This window comes from Euprymna scolopes, chromosome 21, assembly GCF_053919585.1.
Source record: "Euprymna scolopes isolate OS-2025 chromosome 21, ASM5391958v1, whole genome shotgun sequence".
Lineage (NCBI taxonomy): Eukaryota > Metazoa > Mollusca > Cephalopoda > Sepiida > Sepiolidae > Euprymna > Euprymna scolopes.
This window is the reverse complement of record NC_136502.1, coordinates 83,872,041-83,899,860: the sequence shown is the minus strand read 5'-3', so window position 1 is coordinate 83,899,860 and position 27,820 is coordinate 83,872,041. Positions and strand designations below refer to the sequence as shown.

Sequence of the window (27,820 nt, the reverse complement as noted above, 5' to 3'; positions counted from 1 at the left end):
GACAGGGCGTGTTCGAACTGAACCATTGTACTTGACTTTTGCATTTTAAACTTTGATTCAAGCCATCATATATCATTAAAACCATTATATATAAAATAATTTTATAAAATAAACAGCAGGTTCTCTACAGTGTATTGTGGACTAAGTCACTACAGAAGGCATGTGAGCTTCTTCCTGGTGCACATGTATATATACAGGGTGACCCCCCCAAAAATTAGGCCCCGTTTCTTAGTGTTTTGTCCGAAGGAAATGAAACTAGTTTATTATATTCAAAATATCACATCAATCATTGGTTTGGTTTTATTTGATTTTGTTTTTATTTGATTTTGGTTTACGGCATATCAACCCTTTTAGATTATTTGATACTAGTCCAGTCAATCTAGCTGGGTTTTTTTTGTCTCAACCTCAAATAAATTGCTAACAAAGGTTTTTAAATTCCATTGTAGGCAAGAATATCTCCTCTTTCAGATAAAAAAAAGTTTACCAAAATTAACATTGCGGAAAGGGGTCAACAACCGCCATCTTTAAAGGATGCCCCCCGATTCTAGTTTCCCTCTCTCAATTCAATTATTTTAAGGATATCTTCAAAAATAACAAATATATCAATGTGAAATTTGATAAACCAACAGTTTCCATGAAGTTGAATATAATTATAACCTCATTGGTCTGGTTTTATTTGATTTTGGTTTACGGCATATCAACCCTTTTAGATTATTTGATACTAGTCCAGTCAATCTAGCTGTTTTTTTTTTTTTTGTCTCAACCTCATATAAATTGCTAACAGAGGTTTTTAAATTGCATTGTGGGCAGGAATAACTTCTCTTTCAGATAAAAAAAGTTTATTAAAATTAACCTCGGAGAAAGGGGTCAACGGACGGCATCTTTAAAGGGTCCCTCCGATTATAGTCTCAATTACTGTAAGTATTCTTTTTTATTAGCCGCACCTGCTTGCCGTCCCTGGCCGAAAACAAGCAATAAAATATTTTAATATTCTGGTGGTCATAAACCTGGCGCCTGTAGGCTGTGGTGCTGAAACTGAATTTGTGCAGTTCGTAGCTGATAATGTGGACCATAATGTAAGGAGTATTGATGGGTTCAGCACATTCCATGGTATGGGCATCATAGCATCGGTTACCCCCGGGAAAGTTAAAGCAAAACCAATTCCAAGGATTCAGGTATTTTCAGAAGAGATAATAAAGGTTGGAAGAATCAAAATAAAGTTCCTAGATTCACGGCACACCAACAAACCCTCAGTTACATTTAAAAAGCTCCTGGCCAAGAAAGTTGTCGATTCCACTGCCAATGTTGACATCCTTTGGGAGGTTTCACTGATTTTACATCCGTCCAGACCCGCATGGTCAGGACTTATGCAGTTAGTGTACAAAGGAGCATATCCTGGAAAATCAGCAACAGTTTTTTTGCCAATGATTGACATGGACCCTGGTAACCCAACCTGTGTGTACTCAACTTTATGTTGCATTAGTGATTTAGCCAGAAATAACAACATAACACCAATTCTAACATTTGATCAGCCCCTTTGGTAGAAAGCAATGATGATAGTCGAGTCACAGCCTAGTTCCAGTCCCCTGAAATCATTTGTCTTGCAACTTGGTGGGCTCCATACACAGATGAGCTTTCTGGGGTCAATTGGTCATTTGATGAAAGGTTCTGGTTTGCAAGAACTTTTTGAACTTGTGTATGCTGAAAACACAGTCAACCACATGCTAAGTGGCAAAGCAATTGCAAGAGACATTCGTGCTCACTTTTTAGTTGCTGCTGCTCTGAATGCTATTTTATTAGCAAAAGCCTATGATTTGCCAGTTTCACATGTCACTGAGCATGATCAACCCAACACTGATGCAGAAGAGTCATTTCATCAAAATGAAGACCTTAAAGAAGCTCAGGGGCTATTGATAGGTCTCCTTGGTGGGACTGAGAGATTGGATAATGTTCTGTCTTCAGAGTCTGTAACCAGGATTACCCAGAAAATCAACCATGTGAAGGATGCGATGGTTGAGCAGCGAACAGCAAAATTGTGGATTCAATACCTTGATATGGTGAAGAGCCTGCAACTGTTTATCAAAGCAAAGCGCACCGGGAACTGGGAATTGCACCTTGACGCTGTTAGGAAAATGCTGCCAATATTCGCTGCAGCAGGACACATCCTATATGCAAAGTCGGCATATCTGTATTTGCAACAAATGGAGGGTCTGAAAAAAAAACCCACCCTGAAGTATACCAGAAATTTTCGGAATGTGATTAGATGGAGTGATTGCTATTTCGGAATGTGATTAGATGGAGTGATTGCTACTGGGCTGGCTAGTCAACGGATCTGGTTATTGAACAGGTGCTTATGAGAAGCCTGAAGACGTCTGGAGGCCTTACTCATGGCAGAGGAATGGATGAAATTCAACGATTGGTTTGGACGCTATCACTGCCAGCATGCGCGGAAATCAAGTTTACAATGCAAGAACTAGCAGGCATTCATTATGGCACTAGTGACCAGCATCAGGAGCTACTTCAGTAAGAAAAGAGCGTGATGTGAGGGATACATGGAAGGTCCTTGCGTTTCTCCAGACATATGACCCTTTCACAGAAGATCCGTCCATTCACAGCATTTCAAGTGGAGTAACTGGAGACAAAAAGTAGAATGTGGACAGAGTAAACTCCATAGGAGAGGCAATCATAGCTTCAATGGCTGGAGAAAATGTACAAGAGTACACTTTTAAAGAAAAGGATCAAGCAATTACACTTGGATCAAAAGTTTCACTCAGCAAAGATGAAACTGTTGAGACTGATCCACAACTCCTATTCCAGAGACTGTGTGTGCTATCTAATAATGAACCCTCAACCCAGGAGCAGCAAGAACATTTTCAATATGAGCTGTGTGGTTACCCACCTGCTCTTTTTGATTATTTTGGATTACTGCGACAGGCAAAAAAATCTGCTTTGGCGGACGCTATATGGGAACTGACTTCTCATGTACAATCAGGTCCATAGTCCTCAGATCCACAGTATCTCTTAGATGGTGGAGCACTACTTCAGAGTCTCCCTTGGCAAAAAGGTCGCACATTTAATGAGATCTGTGACCAATACTGTAGATATGTCACAAATAGATATGGAAAAGCATGTGTTGTCTTTGATGGATATGAAAGTGGCCCATCCATTAAGGACTCGACTCACCGACGCTGAGCAGGGGGGTTTGTTGGAGTTAATGTGTCACTGACTCCTTTCATGGTGTTCAAATTAAAAAAAGGATGTTTTCCTTGCTAATCGACAAAACAAACAATTGTTTATCAACTTGCTGGGAAAGGGTTTGAAAGAAGCAGGTTGTAAAGTAATCCATGCATCTGGGGACGCTGACGTATTGATTGTGAAGACTACTCTAGAACTGGCACAGACAGGAGAAACCATTTTGATAGCAGATGACACTGACCTATTGGTCCTTCTATGTTATCATACCAATAGCGATGATATTTACAACATCTTCTTTACGCCACAACCAAAAGCTAGTGAAAAAAGAGTGAAAGTCTGGAACATCAAAGAAGTGAGGAAATCATTGGGAGATGCGGTCTGTTCCAACATTCTTTTCATTCATGCACTACTGGGTTGTGATTCTACATCCAGTGTTCACGGAATTGGGAAGGCAGCATCCCTCCGAAAGGTGATGAACAATAGAAACTTCCTCGAACTGGCTAAAGTGTTTGGCAAAGACAGCAGTGCAGAAGAGGTTATTGAAGCTGGGGAGAAGGCTTTAGTGTGCCTATACAATGGTAATGATAGGGAAAACATCAATCATCTTCGACTGAGGCGCTTTAAGGAAAAGGTTGCAAATAGCTCAAAGTATGTTGAGGCCAAATCATTGCCACTGACAAGAGCAGCTACGAAATTCCACAGCCTTCGAGTTTACTTCCAAATTCAGGAATGGAAAGGTAGAAACCAGCTAAAACCTGACGAGTGGGGATGGACACTTTCAGATGGTAAATTACAACCAGTTAAGACTGACTTACCACCTGGCCCTGTAAATTTGTTGGCTATAATTAGGTGTAACTGTACTTCAGGGTGTACTACAGGAAGATGCAGTTGCAGGAAATATGGCATTCATTCACTGTTCAAACTTGTGTGGATATTGCAAAGGCCTCCATTGCACCAACTCATCACAGCCAGATCTTGATGATGATGATGATGATGATGATGATGATGATGATGATGAAGTGACCTTTGACTAGTTCTTGACAAGAAATGTTCTTTGGTCCGTTCATAAACTTGTTCTGTGTAATTTAATAAAGGCTTTTTGTCAGCAAAAATGATTATTTTTGTAATTAATTGTTTTAATGGACATACTTGTCAGAAATTTTATGAATCGAAATTTTAATACTGTTAAGTTGAATTTTAACCCTTTAGACTCAGGCCAATATATCGGCCTTGGCGATTTAGCAAAAAAGATGACACAGTCGATATTTTGTCCTTTTACATTATGGTAATTGTTAATTTTGCATATCATCCTTTTCGCTAGTTATCGCATTTTAAGACAGGGCCCAAATGATTTAAGAGTGGCGGCCGTTGACCCCTTTCCCCAAGCTAATTTTGGTAAACTTTTTTATATGAAAGAGGAGATATTCCTGCCCACAATGCAAGTTAAAAACCTTTGTTAGCAATTTGTTTGAGGTTCAGCCACAACATCAAAGACTGGACTATACAGTAATTGAGTTAAGAGAGGAAGACTAGAATCGGAGGGACCCTTTAAATATGGCGGCCGTTGACCCCTTTATCCAAGGTTAATTTTAATAAACTTTTTTTATGGGAGAGAGAGTTTGCTCAGACTTGACCAGTACCACAGCCTACAGGCGCCAGGTTTATGACCACCAGAATATTAAAATAATTTATTGCTTGTTTTTAGCCAGGGACGGCAAGCAGGTGCGGCTAATAAAAAAAGAATACTTACAGTAATTGAGACTAGAATCGGAGGGACCCTTTAAAGATGACGTCCGTTGACCCCTTTCTCCGAGGTTAATTTTAATAAACTTTTTTTTATCTGAAAGAGGAGTTATTCCTGCCCACAATGCAATTTAAAAACCTCTGTTAGCAATTTATATGAGGTTGAGACAAAAAAAAAAAAAAACAGCTAGATTGACTGGACTAGTATCAAATAATCTAAAAGGGTTGATATGCCGTAAACCAAAATCAAATAAAACCAAACCAATGAGTTTATAATTATATTCAACTTCATGAAAACTGTTGATTTATAAAATTTCACATTGATATATTTGTTATTTTTGAAGATATCCTTACAATAATTGAATTGAGAGAGGGAAACTAGAATCGGGGGGGGGGACCCTTTAAAGATGGCGGTCGTTGACCCCTTTCCGCAAGGTTAATTTTGGTAAACTTTTTTTTATCTGAAAGAGGAGATATTCTTGCCCATAATGCAATTTAAAAACCTTTGTTAGCAATTTGTTTGAGGTTGAGCCAAAAAATGAGCTAGATTGACTGGACTATAAAGAGATAGCTTCGAATTTGAGGGTATCAAAACCAAAGCAAAATATGATGAAAGTAAAAATAAAATAGATAAGCCCCATAATTTATTATACCATACCTGTTCACACTGAAACACTTATCACAATATTCTGTGGATCTATATTAAAAAACCTTGTTAAACTTTGTGACATATTTCCATTCTATGGAGGTCAGGCGCGAACGAACACCCCATAATTTTATTATACCACATTTCTTCAAACTGAAACATAATTATCAAAGTATACTCACGCAGATAGATATGAAAAGTCTTTATTAAAGTTTGTGCCTATTTCCATTCTATGGAGGCCAGGTGCGAACGCAGACCCCACAATTTTATTATACTATCCCTATTAAAGTTAAAACATACTTATCAAAGTATTCTTATGTACATCTATATCAAAAACACTTGTAAACGTGTTTTTTTAATTTTTTAATTTTTTATTTCCATACTTTGTGGACCAGGCGCGTATGCAGACCCCACAATTTTAATGAATCATCATTATGCCAGATCAAACATACCCATTCCTGTGTCTCGATACATCTTCTATCATTATATGTGATCAGTTTTCTATAATATCAACCATATAGGAGCCTATTCATGACCAGACACACACACAGACGTTCAGCTTTATATATATCTATAATATAAAGCTGAATGTCTGAATATCCACTAATGAATTATGACAAGAACTGAAATGCGACCACACAAAATTACATTCCGGTTCCTGGCTTGGAAAAGGAAAAATGATTTTGTAAAAGAATATAAATATAAAGAAAAAGCTTCCGGGCGATGCTGGGTAGACCTGCTAGTATATATGAATATTGCAGTATGGTTGCTATATTTATAAAGGAAAAATACTCGGTGATATAGCACATATGTAGATCTAAGTTTGTGGGTATACAATCAACGACACATTATGATTGGCAGTCTGAAGAACGGGCGGTAAGAAACTGCCAATCGCTATGCATTGTTTCATATGTCTACAAACATGGATGTATACACACACAGGTATACATGTACCTCTATGATTCTCTTTCCTCTAATCTTGGTGCAATGGGGAAAGAGGTAGCTGGTTAATTTTAATGCATCTAAAACCCAGCTTCTATCTTTACAACATCAAGGCTCTGACCTCCATCTGGCATCAATTGAAATGAATGGTTGTCGTTTTGGGAAAGTTCCATGTTTTGACAAGCTTCTAGGTCTGATATTTACTCCTGATCTGAAATGGAACACGTAAATCAAATCCGTTGCCAAGGTTGCTGGAAAAATGGTTGGATCCTTCTACCACTCCAGTAGATATCCCATTGTCGATGCAATTCTCTACTTGTATAAGAGCCAAGCACGTCCTAAGATGGAGTACTGTTGCCACATCTGGGCAGGAGCTGCTAGAAGCATCTTCTGCCTGGAGTTCAAAATAGACTTCGTAGCCTAATAGAGGATGCCCTTTTCTCTTCCCTACAACCTCTTTCTCACAGAAGAGACGTTGCAAGCCTGTCTCTGCTTTATCATTATTTTCATGGCATGTCCTCGTCTGAGCTCCAATCTATGGTCCCCCTTGCAAACTTTCATGAGAAACACTCGTCTAGCTGAAAACACTATCAATCATTTTTTTTTTTTACATGGTAGTCACCACTTATCAAGGCCCGGAGGCCACTCGGTGATAAGAGTTATTGTGTGTACAGTAATCAATGTCATAGTATCGTAGTAATCGTTAGTATTGGAGATTTGAATTTGTTTATGTTGGACTTGAAGACATCCAGGTTGTAGTCAGGTGGGAAACAGGCAAACAGAAGAGAGTTCCACAGGCGTGCACTTTTAAGAAAGAAGCTTTGTTCATGGAATCTACGTTTTGGTTTTGGCACAGATAAAGAATGGGGAAAATTACTGACAGTGGTTTCAGCTAGATGGGTGTTTTTTGTGAAAGATTGGCGAGGGGGGACCAGAGATTGGAACTCGGATGAGCACTTGCCATGGAAGTAATGATAAAAAAAAGACAGGCTCGCAACGTCTCTTCTGTGGGAGAGAGGTTGCAGAGAAGAGAAAAGGGCATCCCCCACTAAGCCACGAAGTCTATTTTGTACTCTGTCAAGGCAGGATAGGCTGTTTTTAGCAGCTCCAGTCCAGATGTGGTAGCAGTACTCCATCCTTGGACGTACTTAGCTTTTATATAGATAGAAAATTGCATCAGTAGTGAGATATCTTCTGGAGCGGTAGAAGGATCCTGCCATTTTCCCAGCGACCTTGGCAATAGACTTGATGTATGTGTTCCATTTTAGATCAGGAGTGAAGGTCAGGTAAGGTAAAGGTAAATTTACCCCAGTCTTTATCTGTGCCTAAACCTAAATTTCATGAACAAAACTCTCTTCTGTTTTCCTGCTTTCCAGCTGACTACAATTTTGTCCTCTTCAAATCTAATGTAAACAAGTTCTTGATAAGCCGTCCTCTCAAGTAATCCTATTTACAAAATTTCCACTACTAACGATTACTACAATATTGTTCCATTGATTACCGTACACTTATTAACACTTATCCTCTAGTGGCATCCGGACCTTGATAAGTAGTGACTCCTTGTAAAATATATATATTTTTTTTAAAATAAATCCACTGACATGTTCCATCGTCTACGACTCATCAGAGTGGCTGAATCTAGCAAGATTTAAAATCAGGACCCCATAGAAAGAAGCCTAAACTTCTACCACTAGGCTATCTCGTACGGCTGCTTGGATATATCACGATTTACATAAATGTTATTTGTTTTTGCAATATGTTTTTAAATAAATTCAATTATTTATACAAAAGTGCATTTTTACCTAAATGTGAGTTGGGGATTTTTTTTTTTTTTTTTTATAAAGTGGTCACCACTTATCAAGGCCCGGAAGCCACTCATGGATAAGGGTTATTGTAAGTACAGTACGTTAGTGTGGATATTTTAGAGTGTCTACTTAAGGGGGCGGTTCATCAGGAATTTGTTTACGTTGGACTTGAAGACATCCAACTTGTAGTCAGGAGGGAAGCAGGCAGACGGAACAGAGTTCCACAGGTGCGCAGTTCTAAGAAAGAAGCTTTGTTCATGGAATCTACGTTTTGATTTAGGCATAGATAAGGAGTGGGGAAAGTTTTTGACAGTGGATTCAGCTAGACGGGTCCCTTTAACCAATTTCGTATAAATAATTGAATTCATTCACAAGCGTATTGCAAATACAGAAACAAATAAATAACACTTACGTAAATCGCGATATATCCAAGACGCCATGTCAGATAACCTAGTGGTAGGAGTTTAGGCTTCTTTTCATGGGGTCCTGATTTTGAATCTTGCTAGATTCAGCCATTCTGATGAGTCGTAGATGACGAAATGTGTCAGTGGATAATTATATTTAAAAAAAACAATATATATGCCGCTCCCCATTTGGGGGTACCAATTTGGTTAAAGGGAAAATTATTCCCAACTTGCATTTAGGTAAAAATGCACTTTCGTATAAATAATTAAATTCATTCAAAAACGTATTATAAAAACAAAAACAAATAAATAATATATATATATATATATATATATATACTCATACACACAGACATATATATATATTCATATATATATACATACACACATATATATATATATATATATATATATAAACATGTATATATATATGCATATGATGATTACAGCATCTCTACAGATGATTGCCATCTCAAGTTTCATGTTCTGCATCAAATAGCCCCTCATGTGTCTTTGAAAGTCGGCAGCTAATTTACAAAGACGATGACAGACATGACACACAAAAGTCAAAGTCTTAACAGGGTTGATCGGATCTGGATGAGGAATACTGTCTTTGCGCACAACCATATGCATTTTCAGACCTGCATACCTTACTGTATACATTGTGCTATCAGGTTTTTGCGGAATACTGTATGACGATGGTCTGTCAATATGAGATTTCATATGGTTCACATACCCTGTTTTGGAAAGAAGAATATGCCCAAATATGTATGCTGAAAAAAGATGAACACGTTTAATTCCTCAGCTTCTGCAAAGGCAACTTTGCCTCTGTAGTTTTATAAGGAATAAAAAAAGGTTTCTTGTTTTTTGTTTACCATTATTTCTCTTTCAAATATATTTAAAATTTATAAACAAACTTGAATCTATGCCTGGCTTGTTCACCACGTTCCAGTCAGGTATATCCAACAGTTTTTTGTTCAATGATATGTTCCAAATTTGTACCTCTGTGTTTATTAACGCTAAAAACTACCTCATGATTGTTAAGAGGTTTTGGTAGCCATGGGCAGACGAAGAGTAGTTGTGAGTGATAAACAGTGATTTCAATAGGATGGTTCAATTTCCCACACTTCAAATCACTAGTTTGATTGCCTGCAGGGATACTTTTATGATCGTCTCATCAGTAGGTGTGATCGTAAATGTGTTTTTATCTGTGAGATTATTTTAGAGATAATGTCTATTAAAACAATCCCCAGACTATTCCTGAACTGAGGAGGGTCATCACAACCCAGATCAAGACAATACTAGAAGAACGTGTCAGGTGGTATTTACGGTAAATAACTTTGCATTATAAAATGTTTTAAGAATGGTGAAGAAAAAGTATTGAACACTTACCTGATATATGATATCTGAAGCTTTCTGACGTTTCATTGTTGAAGTGGAATTATTCCTTGCTTTGTTCGAACTGTCTCCAGCAGTCTGAGGTTGCCTTTGAGTCGGTCTTATTCCATTTGCTTCGACTGATCTGGAAGTGGTCAGGTGTGGATGAACAATTAAATGTCGTTGTTGGTCCAATTTTTTCTTAGAGATTTTTAATCGACCATTACGTGGGGCTTTCCGGTGCTCATTGCATCGAATACAACAGATCGAAAGACCAGCTGTAATGGGCACAGCGAGAGTGACGGCTACCAGCACAATGACAATAAGTAGATATTGATGTATTTTTTCACTGAAATTAATATGTGAGGAATTGAACATTTCTGAAGTCAAGTTACTTACAGTCAGCACTAAAGAGAGATTAGTGCTAGCTGAGAGTGTAGTAATACCGCTATCCTTCACAACAAACTGTAAGTCATGGGTGCCCGCATCTTGTGGTTTGGCTTCTCGGTTAAAAGAAAGCAATCCGGAATAACGGTTGACAGCAAAGATTTTGTTTTCATTCCCTCTGACTATTTCATAAGATAGAAACGCGTTTTCCAGACTATCTTTGTCCGTTGCTTTTAAGATTGTGATGTTCTTTGTATGGTGTGGGTAGTAGAGGACATCTAAGCTGTAAGGGCTAACACTGGGAAACGTAAAATACGGAGCGTTATCATTCTCATCTGTAACTTCGATGATAACCTCTACAGTGTTATTTAAAGGGGGCGTTCCTTGGTCTTCCACCAATACTTTGAATTCGTAAATGTCTTGAAATTCATGATCTAATGATATGGTCGTAGAAATTAAACCCTCATTTGTGATCTTGAAAGGCAAGAACTGTTTGTTCTTATTCAGCAAGGAATAAGTGAGTTTACCCCCAGCACCCTGATCTGGGTCGGAAGCTTTGATGACACCGATGGGAGATTTAGGGATCTGGTTTTCAGCAATGGAAAACTTGAACACTTCTTTAGAAAACTGAGGAGGTACATCATTAATGTCTTTCACTTGGACAAAGAACTTGCTTTCACTGTTCAGAGGTGGTGATCCTTCATCCTGGCACTTAATTGTAATGTTATGATGATCTTCCGTCTCTCTGTCAATTGCATTCTTCACGATAACTTTGTATTTCTTAGCACCAAGTTTTTTCAGTTGAAATTTGTCGTTATAAAGAACGCAGTGTACATTTCCATTGGAACCAGCATCATCATCGTCAGTGATTTTTACATAGGCAATAAAACTGCCTACAGCAATATCTTCGGAAATGGTAGTTGTGTTTCCGACAGATGCAGAGACAAAATTAACGCTGATGATTGGAGCACTGTTCTGTTGGTTGATCACACTGACCAAAACCATTACAATCGAACTCAAGGGAGGGCTGCCGTCATCTATTGCTTCAACGTAGAGTTTGTAGGCAGATATCTGACCAGCAGGCGACTTTTTGATCAAAAAGATTTCACCAGTACTTTTGTTCAGCTTAAACTGAGCTTTTGCTATCTGTGATGTCTGTGGACTGAAATGGTAAGTGACTTTTCCATTGTTACCCAGATCAAGATCTTTCGCTGATAAGATAACCACGGGTACAGTTTTACTGGGTATGTTCTTGACTGACACATTATAGACATTGTGACTGAATACAGGGGAATTATCGTTCACATCTTTCACGAATATGTTCACATCTAAAACGCTCTGTTTCGAAGGAGAGCCACCATCTTTCGCAATGATATGAACCAAGTAAGAGTCTTTAATTTCTCTGTCAAGGTCATCTTCTAATTTGATTTGGAGCTTTGATGTCCCGTCTATTCTTTTAAAAACAACCAAACTAAAAGGTTCGTTTGCTTTTTTCATCAGCTTGTAGTCAATCTGTGAATTAAGAGCACCAATGTCTTTGTCCATAGCGTTGGGAATAGATTTAGTCATCCCTTTCCGGTCTCCTTCGGAGAAAGAAATATTCACTTGTTTCACTGGAAACTCTGGTGCATGATCATTCACATCTTGGATGATGACTTTGATTTCTAAAACCTTCATGAAAGAATCAGCCTTTCTCACGGCCACCTCGACCATTCGGAAACATTCCATACTACGACTGCATAATGCTTCAGCGTCAAGTGCTTTTGATGTGTAAAGTTTTCCGGACCGTTTTGAGATGCGAAATAATTGCATAGTGCCAAGTCTGTTTTCTTTTAAGAGGCTGAAGCTAATCAGTTTACGTTCTCGATAAGGGACTTCATCCAGTAGATTTGTATCAGCAGCTATATCACCTATGTAGGAACCTGGGCTCTTCCCTTCCTCCACCTGATATGTTAGATCTACACACAGACTTTTGTGAAGGAATGATAATAATAAATATATTGGTACCAGCATTTTTTTTTAAATTAAAATGAAGATTCAGGAGAGGGTGCACAGGAAGTTGCCAGGATAGCTGTTATATCTGAAATTCAGAAAAAAAAATATTTTAAATATTTACATATTTAAATATTTTACATATATGTGTGTGTATATAATATATATATATATATATTATATAATATTTATATATATAAATATATATAATATTTATATATATATATATATATATATATATATATATATAATATTTATATACATATATATATAATATATACATAATATTTATATACATATATATATATATATAATATATACATAATATTTATATACATATATATATATAATATATACATAATATTTATATACATATATAATATATACATAATATTATATACATATACATATATAATATATACATAATATTTATATACATATACATATATATATATATATATATATATATATATATATATATATATATATATGAGAAAGAAAAGAAATTAAAACTGTAAATTAAAATTTACAATTAAATTTATTATTCGACAGAATCCTCCTGCAAACAATGTTGAAAGTCCTTATTCCACGGAGTTTCAAAGAATGCTGTTCTTGCTATTCTTCTCATCAGAGGACAGAAAGAAATTAGCAAATTATAATTGTAGCTAGGCTAGAATTTGCTGGTTGATGCATTAGATGAAACTACAATTTATGATAGTCATAAATTGCAAAATGTTCATGTCCGTTAAGAAACGTGCAAAAAGATGTGAAAAATGTAGGAAATGTGGAAAAGAACAAAAACAAACCGAGAATAACATTCCTGCATGTTTGAAGACTCTTTCAATAGTAATCCGAAAAGTGAATATATATATATATATATATATATATATATAAAAGAAGCTTTTAGTTATTTATGCACGAGAGAAAAAACACAGATATTTTCAACATTAATAATTCAATACAAGTCAAAAGCCAATTTATTTAGGCCATCCACAGCCTCCACTGCTAACAATACAGACTCATTCTCTTCTTTATTGCTACTATCCTAACATTAATACAAACTTCCAAGGGATTTAAATGCTTGGGATGATAACTAAATTGGCATATAGTAGACAGAATCTTTATTAGCGGACAGATTTAGTATCATTAGACTGGACCTGTGTTTGGGAGAGATGGAAAAAAAAAAAAATGAAAGGTTCTCCATGCCATCCATAACTACAAAAGCTTGATTTTTATAAAGATACAATTGTTTTAGATTTTTGTTTCCATAAAATGGTCAATCATATGCTGCCATTCTGCAATATATTGTACATTACATCTCTTTGAACAACCATGATAAACTTTTGTGACTGACTTGATAAATTTTTGTGACTGACTTGATAAATTTTTGTGAGTGACTTGATAAATTTTTGTGACTGACTTGATAAATTTTTGTGACTGACTTGATAAATTTTTGTGACTGACTTGATAAATTTTTGTGACTGACTTGATAAATTTTTGTGACTGACTTGATAAATTTTTGTGACTGACTTGATAAATTTTTGTGACTGACTTGATAAATTTTTGTGACTGACTTGATAAATTTTTGTGACTGACTTGATAAATTTTTGTGAGTGACTTGATAAATTTTTGTGAGTGACTTGATAAATTTTTCCACTGAATGATTGATATCCAGACACTTTTGTTGGCAGCATCTTTTTTTTTTTTACATAGGAGTCACCACTTATCAAGGCTCAGAGGCCACTCGAGGATAAGGGTTAAAGAGTGAACAGTAGTCAGTGGGACAATATCATAGTAATTGTCAAATTTGATAAATTGGATTACTTAAGGGGAACGGTGCATAAAGAACTTGTTTACGTTGGACTTGAAGATGACCATATTGTAGTCAGCTGGGAAGGAGTCAAACAGAAGACAGTTCCACGCGTGTGTGGTTTGAAGAAAGAAGCTTTGTTCATTGGATCTACATTTAGGTTTAGGTACAAATAAAGAGTAGGGGAAATTATTGATAGTGTTTTCAGCTAGACGAGTGTTTTTTGTGAAAGTTTGGCGAGGGGGGGACCATAGATTGGAGCTCAAACGGACACTTACCATGAAAATAACGATAAAGCAGAGACAGGCTCACAATGTCTCTTCTGTGAGAAAGAGGTTGCAGGGAAGAGAAAAGGGCATCTTTTTCGAGGCTATGAAGTCTATTTTTAACTCTGTCAAGGCAGGATAAGGTATTTACATTAGATATATACTCTTTAGTGGTAATGAGTGCATAATGATGCATTACATGGTGCAATCATAAAATTATTGGTCAACATTCTTAGAACGAAGAAAGTTCTTTTGTTCAGTTTGTGGAAAAGGGAGTTAGATTAAGCTCAGTTTGTTTTAGTACTTGTTAGCATTGGGTACACGTGAAATTATTGGTAGATTGAAGACAACCAGTACAAGAAGTGTAAGACAATGGAGATAGAGGAGACCACAGATGAAGAAAAAACTATGTCTGGATGATGAAGCTATTAAGGTTGTTTAGAAGTTTTGTTACCTTGGGGATATGATTGGAGCACAGGGTGGAATAGGTGTTAGTGTTATTGCAAGAGTTAGGAATGAATGAAATAAGTTCAGGGAATTTCTACCATTATTAACTAGGAGAACGTTGGCAATGCTGACCAAGAGAAAAGTCTATCAGGCATGTGTATGCAGTGTGATGATATTATGTATGATAGTGAAACTTAGCCAGTGGGGTTGAGGACATGTGTTGCATGGAAAAAATAATATGAGAATGATACGATGGATTAGTTTTTAAAAAAATTATTTAATGAAAATAACAAACTGGGTATGTTGATAATTACAGAATTGGCTTCTACAGTGTGAGTCACGGGAAACGAATGTTTTTAAAGAAAAGCAATTCAAAATCAATAGCAAAAACAAAATTTAACGTAAAAAATAAACAAATAACAACAAACTTAACGACATTTTAATCAGGTTTAAAAACTACCTTCCTCACTCGCTATCCCTTATACAAGGAGAGCAAGAAGCGGTCTAAAAACATCCGTTTCCAGTGACTCACTCCGCACATATTTTTTTACTTATTACAAAAAAAAAAAAATCTAATGTACGTGTTAATAAAATCAATACAACTCGAAGAAAAATTATATTCTCGACTTAATGATATTGCATGACTCACTGAGATATATGGATGTCCACCAGTCCAACTCTACCACTGCAACAAATGTACATATAAAAAATCTTTCCGCTTACATAAACGGGTACAAAATCAATCTCCCATACACAGTTAGAAACGATTAACTGAAACATAATAGCAAATATTTAATATTTAATAAAACCTTTCTATAAAAACCAAAATAATTAACTCAAGTAATGCTTACGATACAAAAATAAACAAAACAATGTGAGTTAATTCTAACTTAAAGAATAAATACCTAAGTAATATTAAAAAAAAAAAAATGTATTAATTTGCTATTACTCTCTCTCTCTCTCTCTCTCTCTCTCTCTCTCTCTCTCTCTCTATCTGATTAATTCTTATTTTGGTCACTAAAATATTAATGTTTATTTTGGTGTTTATTGAAACTAAAATAAATTATTTTCGTTTTCTTTTATATTAGGACTTTTGCTCACTTTACCTATAAATTTATATGTGAAACTGATACATACATCACTATAACTCTAAATTCTAAAATAATCGTTTCTTTTTTTCTTTTTTCCGTTTTCTAGTACACTAGCATTTCAGCCCTGCCCCCTGCGTTACCCGGGTGTTTGGAGGTGTATGTTGAGCAAAAAAAAAAAAAAAAAAGAAAAGAAAAAAAAAAGCGGTCAATTTTTTAAAACTTTGACCCCTATTATGACCCCTTAACATTTATTGTTTCGGGCTCAAAACAAGTTATGAAGTTAGATCCATGTCCAAGCAACCTATATCTAAAATTTAAAGTGTTTAGACCCAAAATTGCCGGAGGAGTTTGGTAGAGTTCTCAAAGGTCAAATCGTTGAACTTTGACCCCTTAACAGCCAAATTTCTGGACGAAAACGGGATTACAAAGATTTTTCCAAATCTCAGTACCCTGTATATCAAATTTCGAGGGAAATGTAGACACACGGATACACACACACACATACACGTTCACTTTTATAGATATATAGATTCCCATCTAAATAAGCAGAATCTCAGTTTTGGGTGAAGAAAAAGTAGAAAAGGGTGTTAATTCATACATTTACACATATACATACGGGTAGAACAATAAAAGTGTTGTCCCAAAGAAAACAATGCTACAGTTTTATTTTTAAAATTTTAGTGAAAAAATCAATTCAGGTAACTTGATTGTGTAGAAGAGCTGATATATTCAATGAAGCTGCCTTCAGCCTCAATCATCGCCTCGATATAGGTCCGGAACTGGGAGCACGCCCTTTTCACAAGCGCTGGTGTGAGCTGGGCAAATACTCAGCAGATGGCAGCAATCAGGTTGGCCTTGGTATTGTGGGAGGTCATGTTGGTGATGTTCTCAACATATGACCAAACGAAGCAGTCGAGTGGATTCGGATCGAGGGAGGAGGGGGGAGCAATGAGAGAAGGGTACAATGTCGTAGCCCTCCTTCTGAAGCCAAGCCTGGGTCTCTTTGGACTTGTGGGTCGGCGCCGAGTCCTGCTGCCATACCCAAGGTCTGCCAGCGGCCACTTGATTGCACCAGGGGATCACCACACTCTTCAGCACATCCAGGCACACTTTGATGTTGACTTTCAAGCTGACTTTGAATATGTAAGGTAGCATAATGTGGCCCTCACTTAAAACAACACCAAAGACCATAACCGTGGCCGGAAACTTTGTTTTCATCATCCTGGGCACATCCCTGTTATTTATGGCAATCCAGCGATGCATTGTGAGTGTGCTGGCAATGGCCCTGTTGTCATAACTTTGATCGGTAGAGACTATAAGTTGTACATTGTGTCACTTTCAGACATGATAGAATGCTCCTATTGCTCTTGGGATGTTACACAACTGGCTAACTAGTAGATGGTCTGCAAACAAAAGAATAAAATCAGTGGTCATCAAACGGAAATTGAATCATGTCGCCTTTTCTCGTGCGACAATTTCACCATTCAACCTTATATATATATATATATATATATATATATATATATATATATATATATATTTGCTTACTTATTACTGCATATATTATCTATTATTTATAATTAACGGTTCCCATATCGTGTTTAGTATAGAATTTAACATGATATGGAACCCATATAGGGTTTTGTTTGAAATTCCATCCAATTCATTTCTATATGTATTAACTAGCAGGGAAACCCAACGTTGCTCGGGATTGAATGAGGATCACCGAATGTTCAGCACTTCTAATATTTTATTGTCATTGAAATCAGTGAAATTACCCATTTTTCAATCAAATCAATAGATTGCCTGCTCTAGTCGGAGACTCACCGCAGTGCATTGGGAGAAAGTTATGACTCCTCATCGTAACTTAGTCCACAATGCATTACACTGTAGAGGACCTACTGTTGATATGATAATATTATTTTTATATAATGACATAAATTAAAGTTTAAAATATTAAAGTCAAGTATCATAGTTCAGTTGTGCTCTGAACAGAAACATTCATTTCGAACGCACCCCTGTCTTATTAAAGAACTTTTCACTTGTGCGGTGATAAAGCTTCTCAAATGCATTTGTGATGTTAATTTTGCTCAAAACTGGACTGTTCCTTCCTAAATCGAATTTTTTCGATTATCAGTTTTTGATATTTATCAGAGGCATTCCGATACGAAACTTATCTAAGAACACTCCCAGACTCATAAAGTACAGTTGTGTGAAATTTCAAAAAAAATTGTCTGAGCCGTTTCAGAGTCTATGAGGAACTGTCTCTTTCTCTCACGCACACACACACGCACGCGCACACACGTGCACACACGCACACACAGTACTTTTGAAAGTAATAAGTAGAAGTAGCAAACGAAAATGTAGAACAGAAAAAAAAGGCAAATCCTTTTTTAAAACAACAACGAAAAAGTTTATTTCGGTGGCAGAAAGTTGGACAGTGCCCGAGTGAAGAAAATGAAGAGTTGAAAGTTCTTTGGGCTGTCAGATGTCGACCAGCAGTTATTTTCAGGCAAAGATCGTCAATGTGAGAGCGTCCAGTGGACAGGGGCAGGAGAAATAAGGGATATCTTTCTTTGATGCTTCCTGGGTTCTCTCTGCTGACCGATCGTGATTCCAAAAGAGGTTAAAGAATTTCCTTAGGAGACAGATGGAATCAATGTGCCCTGCAAGCTGATTGGTCAATGTGCGGCCAAATCGCTTTGCAGGGATGTTAATTCGCATGAGAAAATTAATCTTCATTTTATTCATGACTGCCACAAAAAGACAAGGATATAACATTGGGAGTATAAGTATATCCCTGTTGTAAATCCTGGTTTCATCTTATTGAACTAGTATTTAAGTCTTGATCTAGTAAATCGAGTATTTAGCTAGATCTGGAGAAATGTAGAAGATTATATATCTCTACAATTATATAAATGCAACTTTGTGTGTGTGAGTTCCTTATAGACTCCAAAATGGCTGAACAGATTTTCTTTAAAATTTACAGAACTTTAGTGTATAAGTCTGGGAGTTGTCTTAGTAAAGTTTTGTCTCAGAATACACCCGATAATTACCGATAATCGAAACCATTATTTTAATTTATTTATAATCGGTAAAGCCATTTTTTCCATGTTGTCGCTTAGCAACAATGATAGAACAATGGGCCATGAAAATTCTACTGTGGGTAAGTTGATAGCGTGTTTTTTTTTTTTGAATGACGTGGTCTGTAGGTTCAAACTCCGCACATAAATTTCTTAATTTTTTTTCATTAGCTGCAAAGAATTTTATAAGACTTGAAAATTTATGTGTCTTTTGTTTTTTTTTTGTTTTTTTTGCATGACGTGGTCTGTAGGTTCAAACCCCTCATGTAAATTTCTTAATGTTTTTTTTTGTTAACTGGAAAGAAGTTTATATAAAATAATTTTGTAAAAGAAACAGTAGTTTCTCTAGAGTGCAATGTAGAATAACATATATTTTGGACTCAGTTACTGAATTGAGGCATGTGGAGCTTTCTTCCGGGCGATTTCACGGATTTCGATGACAATAAAAATATAGGAGTGTGAAATATTCATTGATCATCATTCAATCCCAGGCAACGTCGGGTCTCCCTGCTAGTAGGTTACATAATTAAAAAACAAAACCAAAAAATATTTTTTTATAAATGTTTTTGATGAGTTTATATTTTTATTTATAAAACATGACTTTTTGTTCTGCTTTTTTTTGTTGTTTAAAATAGAACTAAACTATCTGTGACCCGTTAGGTCACGATCACTACCAATATTTCTTTCACTTTGATTTCATTCAAAAAATCATAAACTGCTAAGCCATTCTTCTTGCATAACTAAAAATACTAAGTCTCTTTATTACTATACTAGCCTGGGTGCCTGGCGTTGCCCGGGTGTTTCGAGGTGTGTGTTGAGCAAAAGAAAAAAAAGTGGTAGTAGGCAGGCAGGCTCGCACCCGTGAATGTGGAGAGAGATATTAAAAAAAATGGTAGTAACATGGAGAAGGAATCAAAACAACAGTAGGCAGCCAGGGTGAAGAGAGGTGTTAAAAAAATTGTTAGTAAGCAGGCAGGCTCGAACCCGTGACGCAAAGGCGGAAAAGAAAGTGAGAAAAAATCTAACGTCTTAGCCGATATCTCCATGACGTGACCGGAAGTTAAAAGCATTGAAATGAACCAAAGTCAATCCAATGGTGATGATTTGCTAAAATGTTGGCGAAAAAAAATCGACCCCTCCTTGTACAAAACGTTTAGGGTGAAGGAATTAATGTTTTTCGCCAATTTTTAACTCTGTCAAGGCAGGATAAGGTATTTACATTAGATATATACTCTTTAGTGGTAATGAGTGCATAATGATGCATTACATGGTGCAATCATAAAATTATTGGTCAACATTCTTAGAACGAAGAAAGTTCTTTTGTTCAGTTTGTGGAAAAGGGAGTTAGATTAAGCTCAGTTTGTTTTAGTACTTGTTAGCATTGGGTACACGTGAAATTATTGGTAGATTGAAGACAACCAGTACAAGAAGTGTAAGACAATGGAGATAGAGGAGACCACAGATGAAGAAAAAACTATGTCTGGATGATGAAGCTATTGAGGTTGTTTAGAAGTTTTGTTACCTTGGGGATATGATTGGAGCACAGGGTGGAATAGGTGTTAGTGTTATTGCAAGAGTTAGGAATGAATGAAATAAGTTCAGGGAATTTCTACCATTATTAACTAGGAGAACGTTGGCAATGCTGACCAAGAGAAAAGTCTATCAGGCATGTGTATGCAGTGTGATGATATTATGTATGATAGTGAAACTTAGCCAGTGGGGTTGAGGACATGTGTTGCATGGAAAAAATAATATGAGAATGATACGATGGATTAGTTTTTAAAAAAATTATTTAATGAAAATAACAAACTGGGTATGTTGATAATTACAGAATTGGCTTCTACAGTGTGAGTCACGGGAAACGAATGTTTTTAAAGAAAAGCAATTCAAAATCAATAGCAAAAACAAAATTTAACGTAAAAAATAAACAAATAACAACAAACTTAACGACATTTTAATCAGGTTTAAAAACTACCTTCCTCACTCGCTATCCCTTATACAAGGAGAGCAAGAAGCGGTCTAAAAACATCCGTTTCCAGTGACTCACTCCGCACATATTTTTTTACTTATTACAAAAAAAAAAAAAAAAAAAAAAAATCTAATGTACGTGTTAATAAAATCAATACAACTCGAAGAAAAATTATATTCTCGACTTAATGATATTGCATGACTCACTGAGATATATGGATGTCCACCAGTCCAACTCTACCACTGCAACAAATGTACATATAAAAAATCTTTCCGCTTACATAAACGGGTACAAAATCAATCTCCCATACACAGTTAGAAACGATTAACTGAAACATAATAGCAAATATTTAATATTTAATAAAACCTTTCTATAAAAACCAAAATAATTAACTCAAGTAATGCTTTACGATACAAAAATAAACAAAACAATGTGAGTTAATTCTAACTTAAAGAATAAATACCCAAGTAATATATAAAAAAAAAAAATGTATTAATTTGCTATTACTCTCTCGCTCTCTCTCTGATTAATTCTTATTTTGGTCACTAAAATATTAATGTTTATTTTGGTGTTCATTGAAACTAAAATAAATTATTTTCGTTTTCTTTTATATTAGGACCTTTGCTCACTTTACCTATAAATTTATATGTGAAACTGATACATACATCACTATAACTCTAAATTCTAAAATAATCGTTTCTTTTTTCCGTTTTCTAGTACACTAGCATTTCAGCCCTGCCCCCTGCGTTACCCGGGTGTTTGGAGGTGTATGTTGAGCAAAAAAAAAAAAAAAAGAAAAGAAAAAATAAAAGCGGTCAATTTTTTTAAACTTTGACCCCTATTATGACCCCTTAACATTTATTGTTTCGGGCTCAAAACAAGTTATGAAGTTAGATCCATGTCCAAGCAACCTATATCTAAAATTTAAAGTGTTTAGACCCAAAATTGCCGGAGGAGTTTGGTAGAGTTCTCAAAGGTCAAATCGTTGAACTTTGACCCCTTAACAGCCAAATTTCTGGACGAAAACGGGATTACAAAGATTTTTCCAAATCTCAGTACCCTGTATATCAAATTTCGAGGGAAATGTAGACACACGGATACACACACACACATACACGTTCACTTTTATAGATATATAGATTCCCATCTAAATAAGCAGAATCTCAGTTTTGGGTGAAGAAAAAGTAGAAAAGGATGTTAATTCATACATTTACACATATACATACGGGTAGAACAATAAAAGTGTTGTCCCAAAGAAAACAATGCTACAGTTTTATTTTTAAAATTTTAGTGAAAAAATCAATTCAGGTAACTTGATTGTGTAGAAGAGCTGATATATTCAATGAAGCTGCCTTCAGCCTCAATCATCGCCTCGATATAGGTCCGGAACTGGGAGCACGCCCTTTTCACAAGCGCCGGTGTGAGCTGGGCAAATACTCAGCAGATGGCAGCAATCAGGTTGGCCTTGGTATTGTGGGAGGTCATGTTGGTGATGTTCTCAACATATGACCAAACGAAGCAGTCGAGTGGATTCGGATCGAGGGAGGAGGGGGGAGCAATGAGAGAAGGGTACAATGTCGTAGCCCTCCTTCTTAAGCCAAGCCTGGGTCTCTTTGGACTTGTGGGTCGGCGCCGAGTCCTGCTGCCATACCCAAGGTCTGCCAGCGGCCACTTGATTGCACCAGGGGATCACCACACTCTTCAGCATATCCAGGCACACTTTGATGTTGACTTTCAAGCTGACTTTGAATATGTAAGGTAGCATAATGTGGCCCTCACTTAAAACAACACCAAAGACCATAACCGTGGCCGGAAACTTTGTTTTCATCATCCTGGGCACATCCCTGTTATTTATGGCAATCCAGCGATGCATTGTGAGTGTGCTGGCAATGGCCCTGTTGTTATAACTTTGATCGGTAGAGACTATAAGTTGTACATTGTGTCACTTTCAGACATGATAGAATGCTCCTATTGCTCTTGGGATGTTATACAACTGGCTAACTAGTAGATGGTCTGCAAACAAAAGAATAAAATCAGTGGTCATCAAACGGAAATTGAATCATGTCGCCTTTTCTCGTGCGACAATTTCACCATTCAACCTTATATATATATATATATATATATATATATTTGCTTACTTATTACTGTATATATTATCTATTATTTATAATTAACGGTTCCCATATCGTGTTTAGTATAGAATTTAACATGATATGGAACCCATATAGGGTTTTGTTTGAAATTCCATCCAATTCATTTCTATATGTATTAACTAGCAGGGAAACCCAACGTTGCTCGGGATTGAATGAGGATCACCGAATGTTCAGCACTTCTAATATTTTATTGTCACTGAAATCAGTGAAATTACCCATTTTTCAATCAAATCAATAGATTGCCTGCTCTAGTCGGAGACTCACCGCAGTGCATTGGGAGAAAGTTATGACTCCTCATAGTAACTTAGTCCACAATGCATTACACTGTAGAGGATCTACTGTTGATATGATAAAATTATTTTTATATAATGACATAAATTAAAGTTTAAAATGTTAAAGTCAAGTATCATAGTTCAGTTGTGCTCTGAACAGAAACATTCATTTCGAACGCACCCCTGTCTTATTAAAGAACTTTTCGCTTGTGTGGTGATAAAGCTTCTCAAATGCATTTGTGATGTTAATTTTGCTCAAAACTGGACTGTTCCTTCCTAAATCGAATTTTTTCGATTATCAATTTTTGATATTTATCAGAGGCATTCCGATACGAAACTTATCTAAGAACACTCCCAGACTCATAAAGTACAGTTGTGTGAAATTTCAAAAAAAATTGTCTGAGCCGTTTCAGAGTCTATGAGGAACTGTCTCTTTCTCTCACGCACACACACACACACGCATGCACACACACGCGCACACACTCACACACACGCACACACAGTACTTTTGAAAGTAATAAGTAGAAGTAGCAAACGAAAATGTAGAACAGAAAAAAAAGGCAAATCCTGTTTTAAAACAACAACGAAAAAGTTTATTTCGGTGGCAGAAAGTTGGACAGTGCCCGAGTGAAGAAAATGAAGAGTTGAAAGTTCTTTGGGCTGTCAGATGTCGACCAGCAGTTATTTTCAGGCAAAGATCGTCAATGTGAGAGCGTCCAGTGGACAGGGGCAGGAGAAATAAGGGATATCTTTCTTTGATGCTTCCTGGGTTCTCTCTGCTGACCGATCGTGATTCCAAAAGAGGTTAAAGAATTTCCTTAGGAGACAGATGGAATCAATGTGCCCTGCAAGCTGATTGGTCAATGTGCGGCCAAATCGCTTTGCAGGGATGTTAATTCGCTTGAGAAAATTAATCTTCATTTTATTCATGACTGCCACAAAAAGACAAGGATATAACATTGGGAGTATAAGTATATCCCTGTTGTAAATCCTGGTTTCATCTTATTGAACTAGTATTTAAGTCTTGATCTAGTAAATCGAGTATTTAGCTAGATCTGGAGAAATGTAGAAGATTATATATCTCTACAATTATATAAATGCAACTTTGTGTGTGTGAGTTCCTTATAGACTCCAAAATGGCTGAACAGATTTTCTTTAAAATTTACAGAACTTTAGTGTATAAGCCTGGGAGTTGTCTTAGTTAAGTTTTGTCTCAGAATACACCCAATAATTACTGATAATCGAAACCATTATTTTAATTTATTTATAATCGGTAAAGCCATTTTTTCCATGTTGTCGCTTAGCAACAATGATAGAACAATGGGCCATGAAAATTCTACTGTGGGTAAGTTGATAGCGTGTTTTTTTTTTTTTGAATGACATGGTCTGTAGGTTCAAACTCCGCACATAAATTTCTTAATTTTTTTTCATTAGCTGCAAAGAATTTTATAAGACTTGAAAATTTATGTGTCTTTTGTTTTTTTTTTTGTTTTTTTTGCATGACGTGGTCTGTAGGTTCAAACCCCTCATGTAAATTTCTTAATGTTTTTTTTTGTTAACTGGAAAGAAGTTTATATAAAATAATTTTGTAAAAGAAACAGTAGTTTCTCTAGAGTGCAATGTAGAATAACATATATTTTGGATTAATTTACTGCATGGAGGCATGTGGAGCTTCCTTCCGGGCGATTACATGGATTTCGATGACAATAAGAATATAGGAGTGTGAAATATTCATTGATCATCATTCAATCCCAGGCAACGTCGGGTCTCCCTGCTAGTAGGTTACATAATTAAAAAACAAAACCAAAAAATATTTTTTTATAAATGTTTTTGATGAGTTTATATTTTTATTTATAAAACATGACTTTTTGTTCTGCTTTTTTTTGTTGTTTAAAATAGAACTAAACTATCTGTGACCCGTTAGGTCACGATCACTACCAATATTTCTTTCACTTTGATTTCATTCAAAAAATCATAAACTGCTAAGCCATTCTTCTTGCATAACTAAAAATACTAAGTCTCTTTATTACTATACTAGCCTGGGTGCCTGGCGTTGCCCGGGTGTTTCGAGGTGTGTGTTGAGCAAAAGAAAAAAAAGTGGTAGTAGGCAGGCAGGCTCGCACCCGTGAATGTGGAGAGAGATATTAAAAAAAATGGTAGTAACATGGAGAAGGAATCAAAGAACAGTAGGCAGCCAGGGTGAAGAGAGGTGTTAAAAAAATTGTTAGTAAGCAGGCAGGCTCGAACCCGTGACGCAAAGGTGGAAAAGAAAGTGAGAAAAAATCTAACGTCTTAGCCGATATCTCCATGACGTGACCGGAAGTTAAAAGCATTGAAATGAACCAAAGTCAATCCAACGGTGATGATTTGCTAAAATGTTGGCGAAAAAAAATCGACCCCTCCTTGTACAAAACGTTTAGGGTGAAGGAATTAATGTTTTTCGCCAATTTTTCGATATTTATTGCCCGAGACGTTGATCTTTAAAATGATACTGATCTTGTTAGGATCCATCACCTCTGTTTGGCCCTGTCGGTGGGGCATTAGAATACGCCGACTGGCCCCCTGCAGAGGGTAAAAGTCCCTCAATGGGGGTCCTGGATATGACCTTAAACTATATCCAGTGGTGAGGCCCCAGCTTGTGGAGTTTGGGGAGTGTGGAGCCACCCTTTAATTACCATTGCTCCCAGGTTCACTCTGAACCGGAGTGGTAGTACCTGTCAGGGTCCCAACTATGGGTTAAATAGAAACCGACGTGAAAACAACAAATATATTATATTTAAAAAAATTTTCTTCAAAATCTTTGGATTCGGCATTAAATAACCCGAAAAGGGTTGATATGCTGTAAAACAAAAACAAGCAACCAACCAACCGTCACTTCTGTCAAAAGTTTTTGCGAAACATACATACATACATACATACATACATACATTTCATACATTTAAACAGACAGGTGAGATTTATATTACAGATTACTTTTATAGAACTCCTAGTAAGTATTAGTGGTGGTGGTAGTGATGGATTAATGGATGATGATGATGATGATGATGATGATGATGAAGAAGAATTTAAAAATATAGATTTGCATAATGAAAACAATATATTTTCAAGGACATGCATTGCATATGGTATAATCCAAAATGTTATAAAACCTTCGATCATTAACTATTTTTAAAACTTGCTACCCCTCCAATTAGTGATCATGGTTAGCTGGCTCTGTCTCAGTCAGCATATTTGGGTGAGGGGGGGGGTAGAATACAAATCTAATTACGATTTGTCAATGGAGGGAAAATAGCTAACAAGATGAAATTCTAAAGGAGAACTGACAGCCCAAAAAGCATGAAAATAATCAATAAAATTGGTGATTCCTTCCAGTTCTCCATCTTTTTCCTTTCTTTCCTTTTGCAGTAAATCAGAGTTATTTGATCACGGATTTTTGATCTTTAGTACATGATCATTATACGAACAGTGATAAGGGATATACAGACCTTTTTTAGATACGTGTTTGTCCCTATTTTATTTTGTTCAAAATTAAGAGTGCGAAATTACATCCTGGACAGAAAATTGAAGCAGCTTTTATCTTCAATTTTTTGATATAGCACAATTAAAAGAGAAATATTGGTTTGTATATAGCCATTATGAAATTCACCTCTAGATACGATATGGGAATACTCACTCTTTGTAAGCAAACCTATTTTTGGTTCCCCGACGAAAGGACGGTGGACATGTAAATTCATCCTTATCCGTTCGTCTGTCTGCACTTTTTGAAATTTGCACATTCATAAAACATGATAGGAGTAAAAATGTAACAGAACGGACTTTCCAGGAAAACTCCGGTTGACACCATAGGGGTGCCTTTCGGGTTAAAATGGCTAAAATGTACACTTTTGGTTCCCCCTAGGGATGCCTTTCGGGTTAAAATGGCTAAAATGTACACTTTTGGTTCCCCCTAGGGATGCCTTTCGGGTTAAAATGGCTAAAATGTACACTTTTGTGCTTATTAAAAAAAAAATTGATGCCTTGGATTTTTATAAAACTTTCTGAAAAGTTGTAACTAACTGATTTCTATATAATTTTGTTTGTCTATACTTCACGATAACTCTTGGGTGTGCTCCAGGGGCTCTTTTAGGGCTACTAAAAACACTCCATTTTTGGGACTATTTTACCATATTTATCCAAAATTTTCTGTGTAAGTCTATTTAGCAGTTTTGCATGGTGCTGAACTCAAATTTAAATATGTT

The 27,820-nt window shown here is 36.2% G+C and overlaps 1 protein-coding gene across 1 annotated transcript in view; it reads right to left on the bottom strand.

Annotated features, from left to right (window-relative positions):
- Window positions 1-27,820, bottom strand: part of LOC145242857 (protocadherin Fat 4-like) — a 154,864-nt gene that overhangs the window by 24,253 nt on the left and 102,791 nt on the right. The window contains exon 7 of the mRNA XM_080105972.1: window positions 10,128-12,514. Coding sequence (XP_079962098.1) covers window positions 10,128-12,514 — 2,387 coding nt within the window. The remainder of the gene's footprint in view (window positions 1-10,127; window positions 12,515-27,820) is intronic.